The 19,977-nt window shown below is 30.2% G+C and overlaps 1 protein-coding gene across 9 annotated transcripts; it reads right to left on the bottom strand.

The window, feature by feature from the left end:
- Positions 1 to 1,941: 1,941 nt before the first annotated feature.
- LOC111276778 (small nuclear ribonucleoprotein SmD1b-like) lies at positions 1,942 to 14,702 on the bottom strand. 9 transcript variants are annotated; one of them, XM_089763562.1, is made up of 8 exons: positions 14,553 to 14,702; positions 12,734 to 12,926; positions 4,520 to 4,592; positions 4,345 to 4,435; positions 3,857 to 3,936; positions 3,436 to 3,601; positions 2,421 to 2,503; positions 1,942 to 2,188 (listed from the first exon to the last, which is right to left on the bottom strand). In XM_089763562.1, exons 1-4 carry the CDS (start codon positions 14,643 to 14,645, stop codon positions 4,378 to 4,380), a joined length of 417 nt encoding a protein of 138 aa, XP_089619688.1. In that variant the 5' UTR covers positions 14,646 to 14,702; the 3' UTR covers positions 1,942 to 2,188; positions 2,421 to 2,503; positions 3,436 to 3,601; positions 3,857 to 3,936; positions 4,345 to 4,377. The 9 variants fall into 9 exon arrangements, 4 of the variants coding, with proteins under 4 accessions (XP_089619688.1, XP_089619690.1, XP_089619687.1 ...); XR_016343482.1 differs by lacking the exons at positions 1,942 to 2,188; positions 2,421 to 2,503; positions 14,553 to 14,702 and adding exons at positions 6,570 to 6,626; positions 7,033 to 7,119; positions 7,473 to 7,616 and having other exon boundaries at positions 3,328 to 3,601; positions 12,734 to 14,283; XR_002688553.2 differs by lacking the exons at positions 1,942 to 2,188; positions 2,421 to 2,503; positions 14,553 to 14,702 and adding exons at positions 6,570 to 6,626; positions 7,033 to 7,119; positions 7,473 to 7,567 and having other exon boundaries at positions 3,328 to 3,601; positions 12,734 to 14,283.
- Positions 14,703 to 19,977: the final 5,275 nt, after the last annotated feature.

Raw genomic sequence — 19,977 nt, 5'->3', positions numbered from 1 at the left:
AAATATTTAAGATAGGATTATTCAAGGTGTTTTAGTCGATAAACACAACTAATATCAAGCCTTGGGTGGCATTTATAAGTAACAAGACCGCTATTTAAATATCTAATGGCCTTTTGATAATAAACACCTTAAGTTCTATAAAAACACAGAAGCTAACGGGGTTTGTAAATGAAATACTGCTACAAAACTACCACTAATCTTCTATTTTCTTGTAATGTATCTACAAACTAAAATCAAAATTATAGCTATTTGCATAGTGTACATAGAAATAGAACTCATCACTAACACGTTAAGAGTTCCAAGTCCAACCTTGGACATTCTTTTTCCAAAAAGCCATTTTACCCTTAACTTTCTCAATAATTTTAACATATAAAGAACGAAAAGGTCACCTATGAATAATAGGCACCCCAAATACACATTGAGATTCGTCATTAAATGAACGTTGCAAGAATCACTATTAGAATATGAACACGCTGTCTAGAGACATTAGGAGAAACAAAATTCCTTAACTTCATAAACTCATGGTTAACTGATAACCATATAATTTATAGCTATTTACATATCATTTGAGAGTCGAAAATTTGAAAACTTTCATGAATTTTGCTTAATAATGATGTAAATTTGTGACTTTCAAGTTTGCATGAAGAAACAAACCACTTTGGACATAATAACTAAAATTTATGCAAACCATACAAAGGTGACAAAAGAAAGCCATGCATGAACCTATACCATGCAAGGTCAGTGAGATACATTTGGTTAAGACTTAGAATAGTCCCTCAACAGCCCATTCAGTCATGCATTCAAAGATAAGTGATCCATGCAAAAGTGCTAGCCATATCTAGCTCAACATGAAACCAAACCAAGAAGCCCATAAGATCCAAAGTCATATTTAGCCAATGCTAGAATTGAAATGCATGAGGACTTTTTTAAATTCAAACAAATCCTAAGACAAGTAAGAAAACAAAGAGATTTAATCTTTGAATTCAATTGGCCAAATCTCCCAAATCATGTTTAGTTGGGCAAAGAAGGTATAAATGGATCAAATGCAAAAGCTATATTCGACTGTACAAGAGCAAATTTGTTCATGAAGCTTCCCCATTTGGTTGGACTCTATTTGAAATCAAGATTCAAATTTAAAAGTGTTTTAGCTTGAACAAAACTATTTAGGTTCATCCCCACTTTGATCGAACCTTGTACTATATATAGGTCATACATTTCACTCGTAATTCATCCTTATTTCATTCTTCTCTCTTTACTTAAGGTTCTCTTTAGTTTTCTAGTTCTTTCCTTTACATTTCTATTCGACTAAGGTGACAGCTTAGCTTACATTTGTGTTTTCTCAAGCAATTTCAATACAAGTTTCTTTACAATTTTTGCAAGCTCTTTTTTTTTTTTTTTTTTGTGCAAAGCAAATTATTTTTCATTTCATTATTTTTCAATCACTCTAAAGTAATCTTGTTTTCTTTAAAAAGCTTTCGATTTGTTTACTTTTAGTGCACTGACGCTACAAGGGAATAAGTCTTTAGTGGTATTTTTTTCATGTTTAATGACGTTTATAAATGCCACTAAAATATTTATGATATTTGTCAAAAATGCCACTAAAAGCATCGATTATACTTGCATTGAGAAAAATAATGATGTTTTTACGCAAAAATACTGCTAAATTTAGTGGCTTTTTTTTTTTACACAAATGCTGCTAATTTACTTATAAATTAGCGACATTTTCTAATACATTGCTAAATTTAATGACGTTTTTCACTACAAATATGACTAAATCAAGAAATTTACTCTTTTGTATTTCTTTCAATATTTATACTATAATTAAATAAAAAAATCTTGAAAGAAATACAAACGAATTTAAATTCATAAATTAAATATTATAAATATTTAAATATATAAATATATAATTTGTTCTAATATGAATGTAATACAAAATTTAAAACAATAACATTCAAATTATTTTAATGCATTAACAAAAAATTTAAAATATATGGCTCACCAAGCCAAACTCGTGACTTATGAGTCGATGAAAATTTTAATAAGAAAATGAAGATACCATAAGGTTGGCTTAACTCTTCAGGTTGAACTTCTTCTCACATGATTCAAATGCAGTGTCTTCAACCCAATCAAGCTGGGCAATTTCAGCTGCATGATCAGTCCATGTCTTCAACATCTGACCATCCAAAACCTGGCAGTTTTCTGAGTGTTAGGAAAAGCTTAAAGACACTCCCTTAATGCAGCAATGAACGGTCCTTAAAGCTATATACCTACTATGTTTAGTTGAATCACATCAAAAGACTCATAAAAACCATATATAACCAGTTATCCCAAGATGAAGAGAGCCCAGTTTGCATGGCAGTTTTCAAGATTTATACTTGCAGAAATTCAAAAAAGAAAACATGGAAATTAGAGCATCTTACTGCCACTTGCGAACAATGCCTTTCGCAATTCTTGCATCCATTCTAGGTAATTCTTGCACAGAATTTCCGTCTACGTACTGACCCTGCAAAGTTAAGGCAGCTATGAGCATCACTAATCAGGGAGGAGCAGGACAATTTCGAAGGATTTGACTAATCTTACTTGTTTAGAGGGAAAAACAATTCTCTATCCCCTACCACTTTATGTTTATATATATATATATATATATATATATATATATCTTAAAAAATATTTAAAAATTACCTATATTTAATTAATTAGATAAAAATCATTTCTCAAAAAATTAAAAAATAAATAATTATTAGAGTTTCTTTTTTGACTCTGTCTTGCTAGTGGATATAAAGAACAGAGTCACGAAGATTACAACTTTTACTTAAAATCCATGTAAATCTCATTTATTCCTTTAATTAGAGTCAATGTAACTCTCACAAGCTCTTATTGTAAATTCTCTCATTAATTATATATAATGAATGACAAAAAATAATTCTCACTATATCTATCACTAAATTTAGTGAGGATTACAAGATCCTTAATAAATGTAAATAATTAATAAAAATTAATTTTAATTATTACTAAATGTAAAACTTATAATGAGAGTTAATTTTGACGCTTACAATATCTTTTGCATTTAATGAAGACATTTATTGACCTTTACTTAAAAGTATTTACTTTTAGTGAAAGCTTATATTGATTCTCATTTTAAATTATTTTTATTGAACATTGTGACCATCATGATGCTTTACATCATTTAGTGAAAAAATTTAAGACCCTCTAAAAAAATACTTATTAATGTATTTTTATTTAATTTATTAATAGACATTTTTATATTTGTAATTTTTATTCCAAGCAAAACATAAATAAATAATATTTATCCAAAACATTATTGCATAAAACTAAATAAATATCCACATATATAAATTCGAAACAATATACAAAATATCTCTAAGACATATCAATTCTTTTTAAGTACTCTAGTTTTTTATCCAAAAAACTTACATAGATTAGCAAGACAACAAGCAATGCAGAGTCAAAACCAATAGGAATCCCTCCCTCATATCATTTCCCTTTATCACCGCTTCTCAACTCATTTGAAGCCATTGTTAGGCATTAAGCAATATTCTAGTAAGGTTCACTTGCCTGCAGTGCTTTCCTGTATGAAATCCTGCAATTGCAAATAACTAGCTAGGAATAAGATGATGCCATCTTGTATGGTTGGTTGTTGAAACACTTCTACAAGCATCACAATTCACAGCTTGTAGAATCGCTTATCTAAATGACCAATGGAATTATTATATACAATCATCAATGTAGGATGCAAAAATTCATTCCCAACCCTTTACAACCTTTACTGAAAAAATTGAGTTTTGAATCAGCACTGCAAGGAAAAGGGTGATCAAAGGTAGAGAGAACCACTTACCAATGAATAAAATATATGAGCAAAGAAAACCACCAAGGCAAATTGAATTGATGCGTAAACCCAGACAAATCTTCACTTCACTGAATACAAAGATTCAAGAGGTTTAAGTCAGAAAATCTTATCAACATTTGGAATTCATGTAAAATTTCAGAGTTATGACTATCATCAGTATACTAGTATTTGCCAGCCTAGTCCACAATGGTTTCCTCTCATCCACTGCAAGTGTCAACTGTGTGTGCAAGCATGCATGTTCATGAATTAGAGTCTGACTTCTAACCTAAAAAATATAATGGTGAAATCTAAAATGCTGCTAATAAATAAAAACTAAGATCAATTTCTGGTGGTCATATTCCTGTTTCCAGTGAACAGATATGATATATCCCCCCACCCAAAAAGGAAGAAATAGAAAATAATGTAAAACACGTCAACCAGATACTGAAAAACTTGAAAACATTAATTATATAGCTCAAGCGTGTTTGCCAGCCTACCCATCATTGATGAAGTCATGGATGCAAGGAGGCCTAACACACAAGAAAATGGAAGAGATATAGCAATTGCTCTAGTACCCATTTTTCCAACCTGCAGGTAAACAAATATATATAGATATCAAATATACAAAGTCATAAAACAGGGAAAATCTGAATGATAAACTACTTAGCCTACCAGAAGCTGCTCAAGAAAACAAAAATATCCAAGCATGCTGACAATAACAAGAACAGGGACCTCTTGCCAAACTCTGCACACATTGAACCAATAAGCTCAGAATATAGATGAATAAGAAAACATGGAAATAACATAGGACAAGATAGAGCACTCCTGTAATTCAGTTTTTACACACTCTTTAGCTGAGATACTAGTTGGATGAACTAAAGCCACGCATCATTGCCCTTAGAAGCAAAGACATAACATACAGCAAAAACCTAATCCTAGTTCCAACTTTCACATTTAAATGCATTTATCAGGCTACACCTTATAGAAATGAAGGAAATCAGGGAATCTTACCTAATTTTGAGGCCTAACTAGCACTCTTCCATTTCTCACATCCTCTACAAAAGCAAGCATCATGTCCATCTTCTTTCTATCTTCCTCCACCCTATTTCTTTCTTCCTCCATTCTTTTACTGTCTCCATTTTTCTTCTAGTTTCATTTTTTTTTTTTCCAACTTTTCTACCTTTCCTTGCATTTTTTTCATTGAGTCTGGTTGCTTTTGTTAGTTTACACAAAAGACCTAAACAACTTGGATTTACACCATAAACAGAAGTAGGAGTGGGGCCTAATCCATACCCACGAAGACGACCATGCCTCTCCTTTCCTACCACTTGATGGTTAATTTCATCCTTATCTATTAGGTTAGAACATTCTAATTCACTTCTAGACAAAGTGTCAGACTCATCCTATAAAAGAGAAAAAATATATATATAAGAGCTACAAAGATATAGATGATGTGGTATTTTTTTAAATTCAAAATAATATTCAATGCAATTAAAACTCTTGGATTTGTGCATAATCAATAACCTAGCAAATATAAAAAATAAATAACCACAACTTTTCATGCAGCTAGAGAAATCATGCTTCCATCTTTTCACTTATGTGTCAACTAAAACATCTTTCATTGAGAAGAATCAAGACCATCCGAATCTTTTCAACCTACATGCAAATAAAAAACTAAAACTAAGCCCCAAATATTGCACTTATCAAGCTTGCCTACATCCCATTATTTGTCAATCATACAATCTATCCACAAAAATCACAACTTTTAAACAACATCAAGAACAAAAAACCAATCAAATACAACTGAAAACATTCATTAAAATCATCCTATAAAAATCAAATAAATACAAATATATATGAATCTTTAATACAAATATACCTCTTCAGCTCTAATTCAAGCGTAACTCTTTGTGCAATCAACATAAGTACAACGAATTGTGCCTTTTTCAGAGGAAAGAGCAAATGCAAAATTAAGAAATTCTTTGTTTGGTAAGAAGAAAAAAAAAAGTGAAAGAAAAAATTTTAATTTATTGATTGAATTTTAAAATAAAATGTTATTATGTAGTTTAACCATTGCATTAAAATTTTATTTCTTCATTTCTTTGTATGGACGGATTATAAGAGTTTAGGGTTTAAAATGTTATAATTTTTGAACTTTCATTTTGTTAGCTTAATTTATTATTACTATAAAAAAATGAAAAGGATTTATAAGATTGAAAAAAGTCAACTCCCTTTTTCTATGGCTCAAGCACAATAGCTTTCTTAACTATCAAAGAAAGCTGTAAATGTGATATTATATATTTAGATATTATATTTTTATTATATAGGAAAATATAATGAAAATAGATTGAATTCAGTTTAAATACTGTATCTATGAGTTATTTTATCAAACTATAGTTTCACAACTATTTCTTTTTACATTTAAAGTTATCAACACTATTAGCAAAAACAAAACTGGGAAATCAAAATCTAAAAGATACAAGAGAAATTATTAATTTGGAAGATTGAATTTTAATTTTACGAGAATACTTTTTTTAAAGGGAGTGAGTGAGCTATTAAAACCAAGAATCAAATTCACCACAAAAAAAAAATAAAAAAATCAAAAACAGGATCTATCACGAAAAAAATGAGGGTTACTCAAATGTCCAAGCTTCAAACTTGAGCTTAATCGTTAAATCATCTTATCTTACTTCCAACAATAATATATTTTCCCACAAATTACCTTTCTATGGACTGCAACACGGTTATTTTTCACGGGCCAAAGCAAAAGGACTGCAACCTGCAACCAAAATTTTTTTTACTATCTGATTATTTTTTATATGAAATGAAAATTTTGAGGTTTTTTTTTTGTGAGTGCTATAAGCATGATTGAAAATAATGAGTCATGTCAATATGGTAGTCTCCAATTTCTTTTTTAATTTATTCAATATTCTTGCATGTGATAGCATGTGCAGCAGTTTCTCTCTCTCTCTCTCTATCTCTGTTGAGGTTGAGTGGCATTAGAACACATGAAATAGAATGTAGATGAAAGATTCATGATGCCTGAGTTTCAATCAGGCGCATAGGAGAGTGTTGTCTACCAAAAGCTAACATTCACCAAATGCAAACTTGTGAACTTTAAAATGAATAGCAACTCTTCCTAAATTAAGCTTTTGCATACTAGAAGGATTGAAGGAGAGACTCACAATGGTGCTATCCTGCAACCAAACTCAAAAAAATACGGAGACCGAGATTTAAGATCCATGCAAGCTGCATCAACTTGGATTTCCAGCCTTGTTTTGGCCATACAAAAGGAAAGCATCATCAATAACGCACAAAGACAACTTTGCAAGCAAGTAAATAAATCATCCAGAGATTAAAATCAGATATATTGGACAACAAAGTAAGTTAATCATCATTCTTCCATTGCAACTACACACACTTATGCAAGAAGTTATAACCCTTTACTGTTTCAAATAAAGTGGAACAAAATTCATTTAGAAATAAAATCAAACACATAGTATTACCAGTAGTACCAAACCAAATTCAACATAACCGAAATTCAAATTCAACTTAAATTAACCACAGCCAAACTACCTAATAAGAAGAATAAAACTTTTGAGAGCTAATAATAATGATAACTTACTTTTGATTGAAACAGGCAAGGACGCTAATCAATATGGCTTGCCTGAAGTATAATTCTTAAGCAACCCTAACAAACACCTTCTCCACAATCCACAACTGTAATCAATGAGATAAAAGAAACTGAATCGAACTTCGATTTAAAAAGCTGAAAACACATTCAAATTTTACTTAAAACGAAGGAAAATGTTAAGGATGTGAGAGAAACAAAGCCAAACAGTACCAAACAAACAACAAATCACTAGAACGTAAAATGCAGGTAAAATCAGAAGGAATCGGATTGAAAAGCAGAGCAAAGCAGAACAATTTTCAATTAGGCCACAAAAAAAATTAAGCCAATATAGCAGAAGGCAGAGTAAAGTGAAGATCCAATCAGTGACTAACTAGATTCTTGAAAAAGAATTAAAAGAAGTTTGAGAAAAATAATCTGGAGAATCTTTAAATGATAAAAAGAAAAAGGCTAGGGCTTTTGAGATCCAAAAAACGACGTATCCAACTCAAGCCACAGCTCTCTCTCTTCTTCTTCTCTTTTAATTATCTTTCTCTTGCGTCTGTTAGTTTGGGTGTGCATTCTTGGGTGGTGCTTTGAGGGATGTTGTTTGTAAAGAGGAGCTAGGGGTGCAAATTTTTTTAATTTAAAAAATTTGTTTTTTTTTGTGTGAGAGTCAAAAATGTCTCTCACATATAAATAATAATTAGTGAGGATTAAAATTAAGTTTATATTAAAAATTATTTTCAATAAGGGTTACAAGTGGGATCGTTGGCATACAATCCTTAACTAAATTTCTCACTAAAACTCATTTTTCTTCTAATGTGTGTATTATTGATTGCATTAAAATTTTAGTATTTTTATACTCATTTTTAGTGTAATTTTATTTATATTTTGATTTGTTTTTTGAAAATTGTGACAAAAATATTTTTAAATGTATAATTGTCTCATGTGTAGGTGAAAATAAAGAAAATGAAAAACTTTGAACAATTTAAATACATTTTGGAGGATTTCTGATGGTAAATGCTAGCAAAGGTCACAACTAATGTAATTGTTCTTCATTGCCTATTGAGAGAGTTTTTCTTACCCTTTTCTTCTATAATTTCTTGAGCTCAAATGAACTTCATACAACCATATTTTAAGTCCCAATTCTTATAATTTTCATTTAAAATTATCTTCCTTAGCTCAATTATGCATTAGTACTTTTTTAGGATCTTAATATATGCTTGAACGGTAATGTGTGCATTAGTGAGTTAATTTTTGTGGTAAATTTTCATATTTAATTTTCAAGCATTATAATGCATAAAATTTCCCTTTTATGACTTGAATTTTGGCAAAAAAATTAAAGAACAAATGGATACATTTAACACCAAAGGGAGGGAACAAGGATGCAAGGTTACACATAAGAAGTTGGCCATGCAACCAATGCACTTTGGTGCAATCTTTTGAAGACTTAAAAGGAGGTTTTAAGAAGCACATAAGCTAGCACTTTAAAGAGCTCCTATTGGCTATAAAGAGAACTTTTTGGTGTGGCAAAAATGAATGAAGAAAAGATTGCAAACTAGTGAAGAGTTTTAAAGCCAAACAACCATGCACCAAGTGAGTTGAAAGTTAATACATGCTTGAAATATAATGTGTGCATCAATGAGTTGGACGTTAATTTTTGTGGTAAATTTCTAGAATTTTTTTTTTCAAGCATTATAATCCATAAAATTTCCTTTTTATGACTTGAATTTTGGTAGAAAAACTAAAGAACAAATGGGTGCATTTAATGCCAAAAGAAAGGAAAAAAGGATGCAAGCTTACACATCGGAAGTTGGCCATGTAACCAATACACTTTGGTGCCATCTTTTGAAGACTTAAAGGAGGTTTTAAGGAGCACATGAGCTGACATTTTAGAGAGCTCTTATTGGCCATAAAGAGAACTTTTTAGCATGGCAAAAATGCATGAAGAAAAGCTTGTAAATCAGTGAAGAGTTTTAAAGCCAAATAGCCATGCACCAAGTGAAGAATCAAAGAGGAAAGAAGTCTCTAGAAGCTCACCTTATTGTAGATATTTTAGAGAGATTTTTTGGGACTCCATTCACCACTTACCTGCCTATAAATAAGAATGGAGCCAGCCATTTTAAAGAGAGTTAGATTAGGATTTAAAATTTTAGTTTTTTACTTCTCAGCATTTTCTTTCTGCACTTTTTATTTTCTTAGTTGCCAAACAGATTTATTTCTAGCATTTTCCCTTACAATCTTACTATTTTTTTAAGTATTTTTAACTTTTTTTTTTTCAAAATCTTTCAATAAAAATTACATTTGAATTCATTTTTTAGCTCAAATTTATTGATTTTTTGTTGATACCCAAATTTGTTTTTTAATCTGTCAGTTCTAACCTACCAATGATTTTTATAGCATAACTCATTCAAATCTTACTTGTTTTTGCTTAAATTTTTTTTCATAGTTTCCTAATTCAATTAGCTACAACATATTAAAATTCAGACTCAAACTCGTCCTACAACATTCCAAATCAAGATTAGAGATTCAGTTGGATGCAGTGACAGTGTAATTCTAGTATTGATCTAGCAAGTTTGGTGTGGACTTCTCTTCACTTTAATGATTTGTTTGCACCATTTTCTTCCTTAGATCTTTATTCTACTTGTTACCTTGCTTAGTTTAATTTTTTGCAATTTATTTCATGCTTTTCATTTCTATTTGATTAATTTTCTTATATGATGTTCTGTTTTCCAAAATTGTGCGCTGTTTAAATTTTTAGTTCACTGAGCTTGAATTTCTTTGTTCAATCATGTAGTAAACTTGTTGATTTAGCTTCTTGCTTTAGCTCAGTTTCAGTTCATTCTCTCTAGAAAATTTTAGGTTTAATTTTTTTCTCATTTGAATCAGTAGATACTGCTGTGAACGCAGTTTCAGTTCTGACTTTTTCTTGTTAATTCTTGCACTTTCTTTTCAATATTGTTCTTCAAATTAGTTTCTCACATTGTTTCTTTAATGTTCTCTTAATTTCTAGTTCATATTCCATTGATTTTATGCAATTTAAGTCCAGATTTTAGTTTAAAGTTTGGTTTCTAGATTTACAATTACTTTCAGTTTTTCAACCTTTCGCTTGGATTTTACAATTTTCTTCCATTACTTGCATTTAATTTTTGTTGTTATTTCAAAGCATTAATTGGTTTTTTTTTTTTATTTCAAGTTTGATTTCATGAAAATTGTTAACATTTAGAATTAGGTTTCATTTTTGAAGTCATAGTTTTCCTATTGTAGCTTTATATTTTTAGCTTTACCAATTTCGTAAGTTTAGTTGCATTTTGCATTTTCATCATTTCATTTTTACTTCAAATACGATTTTAGTATGATTTTGCTACTGTATTTCACATTTTATAGCATGCATTTACCTCTTGCTCTCGTTCATTTTCTCATTGGCTTTCCAATTTTGATGTTTTTGATACTTTATCCAATTTTATTTTTATAGTTAGTTTTCATGTTCGTTTATTGATCAAACCAACTTTAGAAAGGTACTGGCATAATAGGTATTTAGCTTAGAAATGTCTTTAACTAATCCTCGTGTGATCGACATCTAGACTTTTATAGTCTCTATTATTACATGAAAGGCCTGTGCGCTTGTAAAGTTTCCTCAATCCATTACCAAATATCTAGTTAAATGACTCAACTTAACTTTTATAAACCTCAATTTTATTTTATTGTAAATAATTCATTCAAAAGAATGGATTGATTATTAGTCATATATACGATGTTTTTATAATATCACCATTAACACTAATATTAAATTGTGATTGGACAAATTTGGACAATTTCCTTTTTCTACATGTGAATTCAATTTAATTATGTACTTAAATTACTTTAAAATATTAATTAATATGGTTTGTTACCTTCCCTGTCCTACAATTATCTAAATTTTAACACCTATAGTTAAAAATAATAATAATAATAATAAAAAGAGACTGTCATAATCAATTTCCATTTTTTGAAAGTTTCTATTACTTTCAGTCCATTTTTGCTAAGAAACAAAATAATAATATTAAAAGATGTCAATTTTTTTATTAAATCAAATATTAATTATTAAATCAAATATTAATTAAAAATTAATTTATTTATACTTTTTAAGTTATAATATAAAAATATATTTTATATATTTGAAAAATATATATATTCAAGTGCAGGATAATGGGCATGTACTAGTTGATAACCATACTAAATTTATTAAAGGTAGTTTGGGTAAAGTTAAATCTTGCTTGACACCTATCTTATTCTGGGATAATGGTTTTTTCTTTACTCTCTATTAGACGGTAATGGCTTGTTTTTCCCTACCTTTTGAAGCAATGAAATCAATTGAGCTATTTGTTATTTTGTGCTTTTTCTTTGTATAATTAATGAAGGTGCCATAAACTATTAAATTCACCCAAAATGCCAACTAATGCCTAAGGCTTCTTTTTAGTCAAACGTTAGTAGTTCCAAAAGAAACAGTAGCGGCCATCTCACTGTCAAATGCATCCTCAAATGCAATGAAAGCCTTCCAGACTTTGTATTGCATCCTCCAATGCAATTAAATGTTTCTTATTAGAAGTATTATATATTAAAGTTTAAAGAGTTTCATTTTAATTTTCTTATATTTCAAGATTCACCCTTTAATTTGCAACCTAGCTTGACTTCACCACATATTCTTTTATTATTATTATTTTTGGATAATGGAGCTTATGATAACATAAATAGAATAGCATAAACAACTAGAAATAGAAATCTCAATAAAAAAAATACCAATTGCAGGAGGCTGTTATCTCCATTGGCAATACACTAAACACAAGAAGACAGTTGCAGTGCATGAAATTTTATAAGCTTAAACAATGTCAAAAGCCTTTTCAAACAGACAAAAAATGAAAAGAAAGTGACTGCAGCAGGAAACCACTAGCCCCTATGACCAAGCTAACTAACTTTGAATCATACAATCTCAGATTCAATAACTTAATACTAAGTTTTATGCAATATAAAACCAGTTTAACAACCACCACAACATTAGAAGTCAAATTTCCAGCAGAATACTGGAGAGTGGGATTAAAACCATTACTTTGTTGAATCAAGTGTCTATATGTCCAAAGTAAATTAATAACAATTGCATCAAGTTAAGAAATTAAAAGCAGAGAAATCAAATGCTACTTACTGTCAGGAAAGATCAATATAACAAGAAAACAAGCTTATACAAGTAGGACATTCAAATAGAGAAAAAAGGAAAGGCCAGAGAGAAATGGCAATACCAGCTATTGGCTTCTTGGGTTTCACCCTTGATGTTTCTTCAACCAGCAATGTCTCAATATTTAAGATGTCAGGCAGGATAGAGTAGCAAATATTGTTACCCCTTACACTAAGGTGATCCAAAGTCACTGGGTTTTTCTCCTTTAATGTAAGTTTCACTATTTTCAGATGGGTGTTCATACTGACATCCACACATAAAACAAACATTGTAAATCAATCAACCAGACAAGTTGCATGCCAACATGAGTATGTTCAATCAAGAAATCACTGAAGTTTATTTAGCCATCTTTAAACTATAAAACTCATGGTCAAAATAGATGCTGTCCAAGTTAGAGACATAAAGAAAAAATATTAGATTATAGAAATATGAAATTATAAAGAATGCGAGACATAGCAGCACATTAGTAACCAAGAAATCCAACAATGTAGACAACTGAATCTATTACTGCTACATGTGTAATAATAGGGGATCTTAACTTCAACATAAAAGATGCACACGTGTTTATGTGCACTTGTATCAAAGTGTATGCTCCTAGAAATTATTGTTTAGGAAATAAGTTCAAAGTTTGTAACATCATTAACATTAAGCATAGTAATTATAGTATTCTTACAATAGAATACCAAAAGAAGATTCTTTATATAAGGTTATAAGCTTTAAGAAGCTAATCACTTATTCATGAAACCAACAAATCAATATTTCAATGAGGTACTAACAGATAAGGTTTAGATAGCCAAAAAAAATTTCTCGATGTCATATAACCCTTCCACCATTCAGCAAGCTAGAAAGTAGAAAATTACAATGTTCTTTTAAGTAATCCAATAACAACAAAAAGGTGAAAAGAATGGTGCGCTCAATAATTGGATAATCACATGAAAAAAGTCCACAAACCCAATTTCATCAAGTATTGATAACTAAGTTAAATATAAGGCATCATATGTCCAAATCCATCTCTAAACAGAATAATTTATCAAAATGCAAGTTGCCTTTCAAAAATGTTTCATAGTCAACAGCAAGTCCAATACCAGTCCAATACTAGCATACTAAGTCAACAGCATACAAGTGATATCACGTGTGAACACGTAAATCCATTCCCCAATTTTAAAGTAGTAATTTAACCAAAAGGCCAGCTACAAAATACATAATTGAGATGAGAATGATTATAGTTGGCATTACCTATTTTAGGAAAGAAAAATGAGAAAACAATAAACCCTTAATTCCTATGGCACATTGACAAGAAATTTTTACAAATAGTCTTAAGCTCGGACAAATTCACTAAACGGAGGGTTAGGGCTTAGCTAAACCCTAATGTTGGCAAAAAAGAGATGAAAGGGCAAGGAGAAGGAACTTGTGATGGTGCCATGAACAACAACCACCACCAACACCCACAACCATACCCTCCCTGTCGCCAATCAAGAATCCCAAATCAAGTAAGTCATTTCATTTTTTATTTTTTTTTGCAAATTATACCAAAAAATTAGCAAAATACATACACAAAATTAAAAACCACAATCTTTAAAATTTGTAAGGAACCCAGCAGAAAAGAAAAACAAGGAAAGCTCGTTCGTCGACATGAGAAGAGGACAGGATGAAAGAAAAGAGAGAAAAAGAGTAAAACAAGAGAAAAAGGAAATCCATTGGCCAAAAAGGAGACCGAAAGGAGAAAGAAACCCAATTGAAGAGCTACCAGCAGAGAAAGAAACCTAACCGAAGAGCTACCACCGGAGAAGGAAACTAAATGGCAAACTCACAAACAAAGAATGAAATAGAATGGAGAAAAGGGCTCGATGAAGGAGGTACTGTTTGTGAAAAAAATACTTACACTGAATGTTTCTGGGTAAATAGAAAAGGGGCTCGATGGAATTTAGGGTTAACTTAGCGGCGTTTATTGCTTTAACCACCACCAAAGGGTGCATATGGTGGCCTTTTCCTACACAAATGCCACTAAAAGTTGTATGCTAGCAGCGTTTATAATAATAAATATCACTAAATATGTATATGAGTTAGAAAATTATTTTAATTATTTTACGGTTATTTAGTACGTAAACACCACTAAAGATCGGTAAATAATGGCATTTAATGGAAAAAAAACCACTAATTAATTATAATAAAAAATGATAATTTTTAGTTTAATTAATATTGAAAATCTTTTGAAGTGTTTATATGTATAAACGAACTATATATCCCTGATTAGTGGCATTTTTAGACAAATATTACTATTTGAAAATTTAGTAGTGTTTGGATTATAAATACTGGTACCTTTTGACTAAATAAGTGTCACCATTTACCCATTTTCTAGTAGTGTTAGTTTTGTTTGGCCTATTTACATTTCTATTGAAAGCATTTTGTTTTTACTTACTAACTTGCAATCACTCTTGTTCTTTTAAGCATATTCATCCAATATTCATTTTTCATCTCAAAGCATTCAGTTCCATCAAGCTTTAACTGTATTTTATATTGCAAAGCTTTTTTCTTTTTCTTTTTTTCATTTGGTCTATATCATTGCTAACAAGATTCTTATCTTGCTTAGTTTGGTTTTATGGTCTTTACTTTAGCAAACAACTTTGAGTTCATTTCTAACTCTAAAAATTCGACCATCTAGATATAAGGTTCTTAGGAATCACTTTATTACTTGGCCTTGCACCATTATATAGTCCTTTAGGGAATGATAGACCCTATTCTCATTCTTATTACTTGGTAATGACCTGTGCACTTGTAGCCTCACAAAAAGGAGCAATCAAATTTTTGGCACCATTGTCGAAAACTATTATAGTGCTAAAGACCAATACTGACAACTTTCTTTTCAACTTTATAATCTAGATTTCTTTTCATTTATATTTGCTTTAAGCTACTTTTGATCCATTTTTTGTTTGCATGCTCAATTCTAGAAATGGTGATTTCATTTCACTAGACAAAGAGATAGAAAGAACATTTAAGATGCTTAGATATGAGCAAACAACCAATCCCATGGCTAACGTAGCAAATGAAGGACAAAACACATTAAGGGACTATGCCATCCCCAACCTTGAAGGTTTTTAACCATTAATTAGGCGACTAGCAATTCAAGCCAATAATTTTGAGGTCAAGTCATCTAACATCCAAATGGTTTAAAAATCGGTGCAGTTTGAAGGATTACCCAATGATAACCTTAACCTTCATCTTTCTAGTTTTTTGGAATTATGTGACACTTTTAAGTATAATGGAGTTTTCGATGATACAATTAGACTAAGGTTGTTTCTTTTCTCTCTCAAGGACATGGCCAAGAGTTGGTTAGCATCACTATTTTCGAGCTTTATCACAACATTGAATGACCCAATTTAAAAATTCCTTGCCAAGTTTTTCCCATCAGCAAAAATTATGAAAATGAGAAATGAGATCACCACTTTTTAGTAATATAATGGTAAAACTCTATACGATGCTTAAGAAAGGTACAAAGAGATGCTACATAAATACTTGTACCATAGACTCCTATAATGGTTGCAAGTCTAGATCTTCTATATTGGACTAACTTCCTCAACAAGAACAACCATTAATTTAGCAATTGAAGGTACCATCATGAGTAAGACTGCCAAGGAAGCTCATAAGCTAATTGAAAAATGGCAACCAACAATTATCAATGGGGAACGAGAAGAAAGCCCATAAAAAAGTAGCCGATGCATCTAAGCTAGAAACCCTAGCCACCATCATTTTTTAACTTGCCATTTTGACCAAAAAGATAGAAGCCCTAGGAAACCAACCATCTATTGCTCTTGTCCAAGTTGTCATAACCTATTTCTGCTATGTGAAGTTTGTGAAAGTCCATACTCTTATGATAGGTGTTTACATAAAGAAGAAACTGTGCAATTTGTAAACTAAGCAAAACCATTTTACAACCCCTATAGCAACACCTATAATCCAGATGGAAGAATTATCCCAAATTTTCTTGGAACTAAAATCAAAATGGCCACCCTAATAACCAACAACCTAATTTTTGCCAAAACCAACCCACCAATAACCTATCCCAAGAGAAAACCTACCCTTGAAGAAATGTTTTCACAAATGCTACAAATCCAAAACACCACCATCCAAAGTCAAGTAGCCTTTATAAAAAATTTAGAAATCCAAATAAGCCAACTTGTAAAATGCCTTAGCAAATCGGCCTATAGGGTCCTTGCAAAGTAACACTGAGTTAAATCTCAAAAAGTAAGGAAAAAAATGTGCAATGCTATCTTTTCAAGTGGGGAAACAATATATTTATCAAATGATGATTTAATGAAGGATCTAATAGAGGTGAATTAGCTTAACTTTATGAAAATCCAAGAAAAGAAATTTATGAAAAAAGACCCTAAAGAAGATTTGTAAGAAAAAGAGCCATAAGAAAAAAAAAGGTCAAGGAAAATGATGATAAAATAGGTAATGAAAAGTTACTCCGAGTTGGAAGAGCCATCTGAAAATGTTTGGATCCAAACATGAAAAAGCGAGAGAAAAAGTCAAGAAACGAAAAGAATGAAGTTAACTCCAAGAATATCCATAATTAGGTGAACAATAGAAGTAGCACAATCAACCCCAAAATGCAAATGGAAAGAGCTACTAAAAACATTAAAGAAAATCATATGTTATAATGAATATAGTCAACTGCTTTAACAAATCTTGCTAACCAAGTTAAATGATTCAAGAAGTATTTGTATTTTATGTTTAATTTGGTTTTTTAAATTTTAATGATGCATTATGTGACCTAAAATCAAGCATAAATGTAATGCCTATGAACATTTATATACAATTTAGAGTGGGGGCATTGAGTTTCCCACTTTCAATATTAAGTTTGCTGATCGGTCTATAAAGCTACCTTAAGAAATCTTGGAAAATGTCTTGGTAAAAATGGGTAAGTTTGCCTTTCTAGTTGATTTTGTTATTTTAGACATGGTTGACAATTATGCTCCTAATCTGCTAGGTATACCTTTTTTATTGATTGCAAAAGCTTTGATAGATGTTCACAACTTTGAGGTAACCCTAAGATTTAGAGATGACAGAATAACTTTTAAGACTTGTTGACAAGGCATTCTTATAAAAGAAAAAGTTGTACAAGGTGTGTCAACATAGAGAAAAGGGAAAAATCAACTCATAAGAAGCTTACTAGCCTATCCAAGGAAACTTTAAAACCCCATTTAGTAAGCCCAAGTCCAACAACTCATTATGCCTACATGATACTTACGAGAAGGAAAAACCCAATAGCCAAAACCAATTTTGTCTATGTTATTTCAGCAAAAAGGAAGCAACAAGGAAAATTTTCACTAAAAGAGAAGTAGGTTTTAGATATTTCAGTATGGTCCAACTTAATCAAAATTGGTGTTGTTTGGGAAGAAACACAAGCTCTATATTTATTTGTAACTTTTATATTTTTAGACTTTATATTTTTTTTCTTATTTAAGACGATCATGCCTTGATTTTTTTTTTTTTAGGAATAAAAGATGGAGTAAGGATAAAAAAAAAGGCCCAAACCATTATGTCAAAAGAAACAAATATAGGGGAGTTTTTCTTAATCCTAAACTTTTAATTGTTATGCAAATCAAGTGTTAGGGAGGGAAACTTTTGTGCTAAAATTGTTTGTCAACATTTTTTCAAAAAGGTTACAATAAATCTTTGTTTTCAAATCAAATTGATATGTCTTTAATCATTATTTTACAATTTTAGTTGATCTTTTACATGTATTCATGAGTGACTTTTGTATAATCTTAAGACAAGTTTGAATGTAGTGAAAATATAAAATGAAATCTTATGTATGTTTTTTATTGGATTGTTAATTTTCATGTCATGTGCATTTTAAGCTTGATCTTTGATATGCATGAATCTTTGTGAAAAGTCATGTTATTGTAAAATTGCATAAAGAATTAAGGCATAAGTATAACTTGACTCAAAAAATGATTTAGGCCATCCTTTAACCGTTTAAGCCTTTTCAAGCCCACCTATAAATAAATTCATCTTTAGTACATTACTAAAAAAATGTCTTTTTTTATCGATGAAATTTTCTATCAGTAAAAGTCAATTTTTTGTCGATAATAGTATTATCGACAGATTTATCAACAAAAAATTTTCATCAATGTTAGACAAGTTGGTATAGAAAATAAGTAATTAATGCAATATTTTTAGTGACATTTTACTAAAAAATGCCACTACATTCCGTGTTTTTTAAAGTGTAGCAGCATTTGTATCACAAATGCCATTAAATCTGTATATAATGACGTTTATGAAATAAAACGCCACTAATGATAAAAATTTTGTGACATTTTATTAAAAAAACCACTAAATAATCTTTAAAATTTTAATAATTATAAATGTAATTTTTTAAAAACATTTTCAAATTCAAATAGGTGACTATTTGGTGGTTTTTGTTGAGGGAAATGCTTTTATTTGTTAGATTTAGGGATGTTTGTGTAAACAAATGCCTTTAAATTATCTCTAAAATTAAATGAATCTTGAATCTCCCTTTGCCTAGAACATAATTCATGCAAGCATTAGCTCCATTTTGTTGTTTCTTTTTTTTTTAGCTTTTCTTTTTCTTTCCCTTTCCTTTTTTTTTCTTTCGATTTTTAGTTTGAAATTTTCCTTTATAACCCATTTTTCTTGAAAACCCATTTGAAACCCATTTTCCTTTTCCATTTTCCTTTCCTTTTCTTTTTTGGTTGACCACATTCGACCTCGTCCATTTCCCTTGTCTTTTTCTCCATATTTCTGTTTTTTTCCAATCAAACTATTTCTGTTAAACCCGTTAAAATTTTGGGTATTTTTTGGTTCTTATCCTAGAATTGTTTCACATGTGTTTTTGTTTTGTTTTTTAAAGGGTTGTGAAAATATAAGGAAAAAAATAATGATAAAGTTGACACTACACAATCAAAACACTTTGTTACGGACGTGCAAAAAAAGTAAGATTAATGAAAGGTACTTTCTTCTTTTTTCTTCTGTTTTTAATGTCCATCTTTTATTATTACTTTTTTTTTAATTTTCAATTTTTATTCATACCTTTTAAGTAATTCTATGTGTTTATCAAGCTAAAGTTTTGGTAATTGCATAAACCATTGATCGTAACGGCTTAGGGTAAGTTGAGTCCAAGAAAGTTTTGAACTTTATTAGCTTAGGTTTATTTCTGTTAAACCTGTTAAAATTTTGGGTATTTTTTGGTTCTTATCCTAGAATTGTTTCACATGTGTTTTTGTTTTGTTTTTTAAAGGGTTGTGAAAATATAAGGGAAAAAATAATGATAAAGTTGACGCT

This window comes from Durio zibethinus, chromosome 7 (assembly GCF_047325235.1).
Source record: "Durio zibethinus cultivar Kanyao isolate XHJ-2024 chromosome 7, ASM4732523v1, whole genome shotgun sequence".
NCBI classification, from domain to species: domain Eukaryota; kingdom Viridiplantae; phylum Streptophyta; class Magnoliopsida; order Malvales; family Malvaceae; genus Durio; species Durio zibethinus.
Note: the sequence above shows the minus strand (reverse complement) of the source record. Positions and strands in the feature narration are given on the sequence as shown.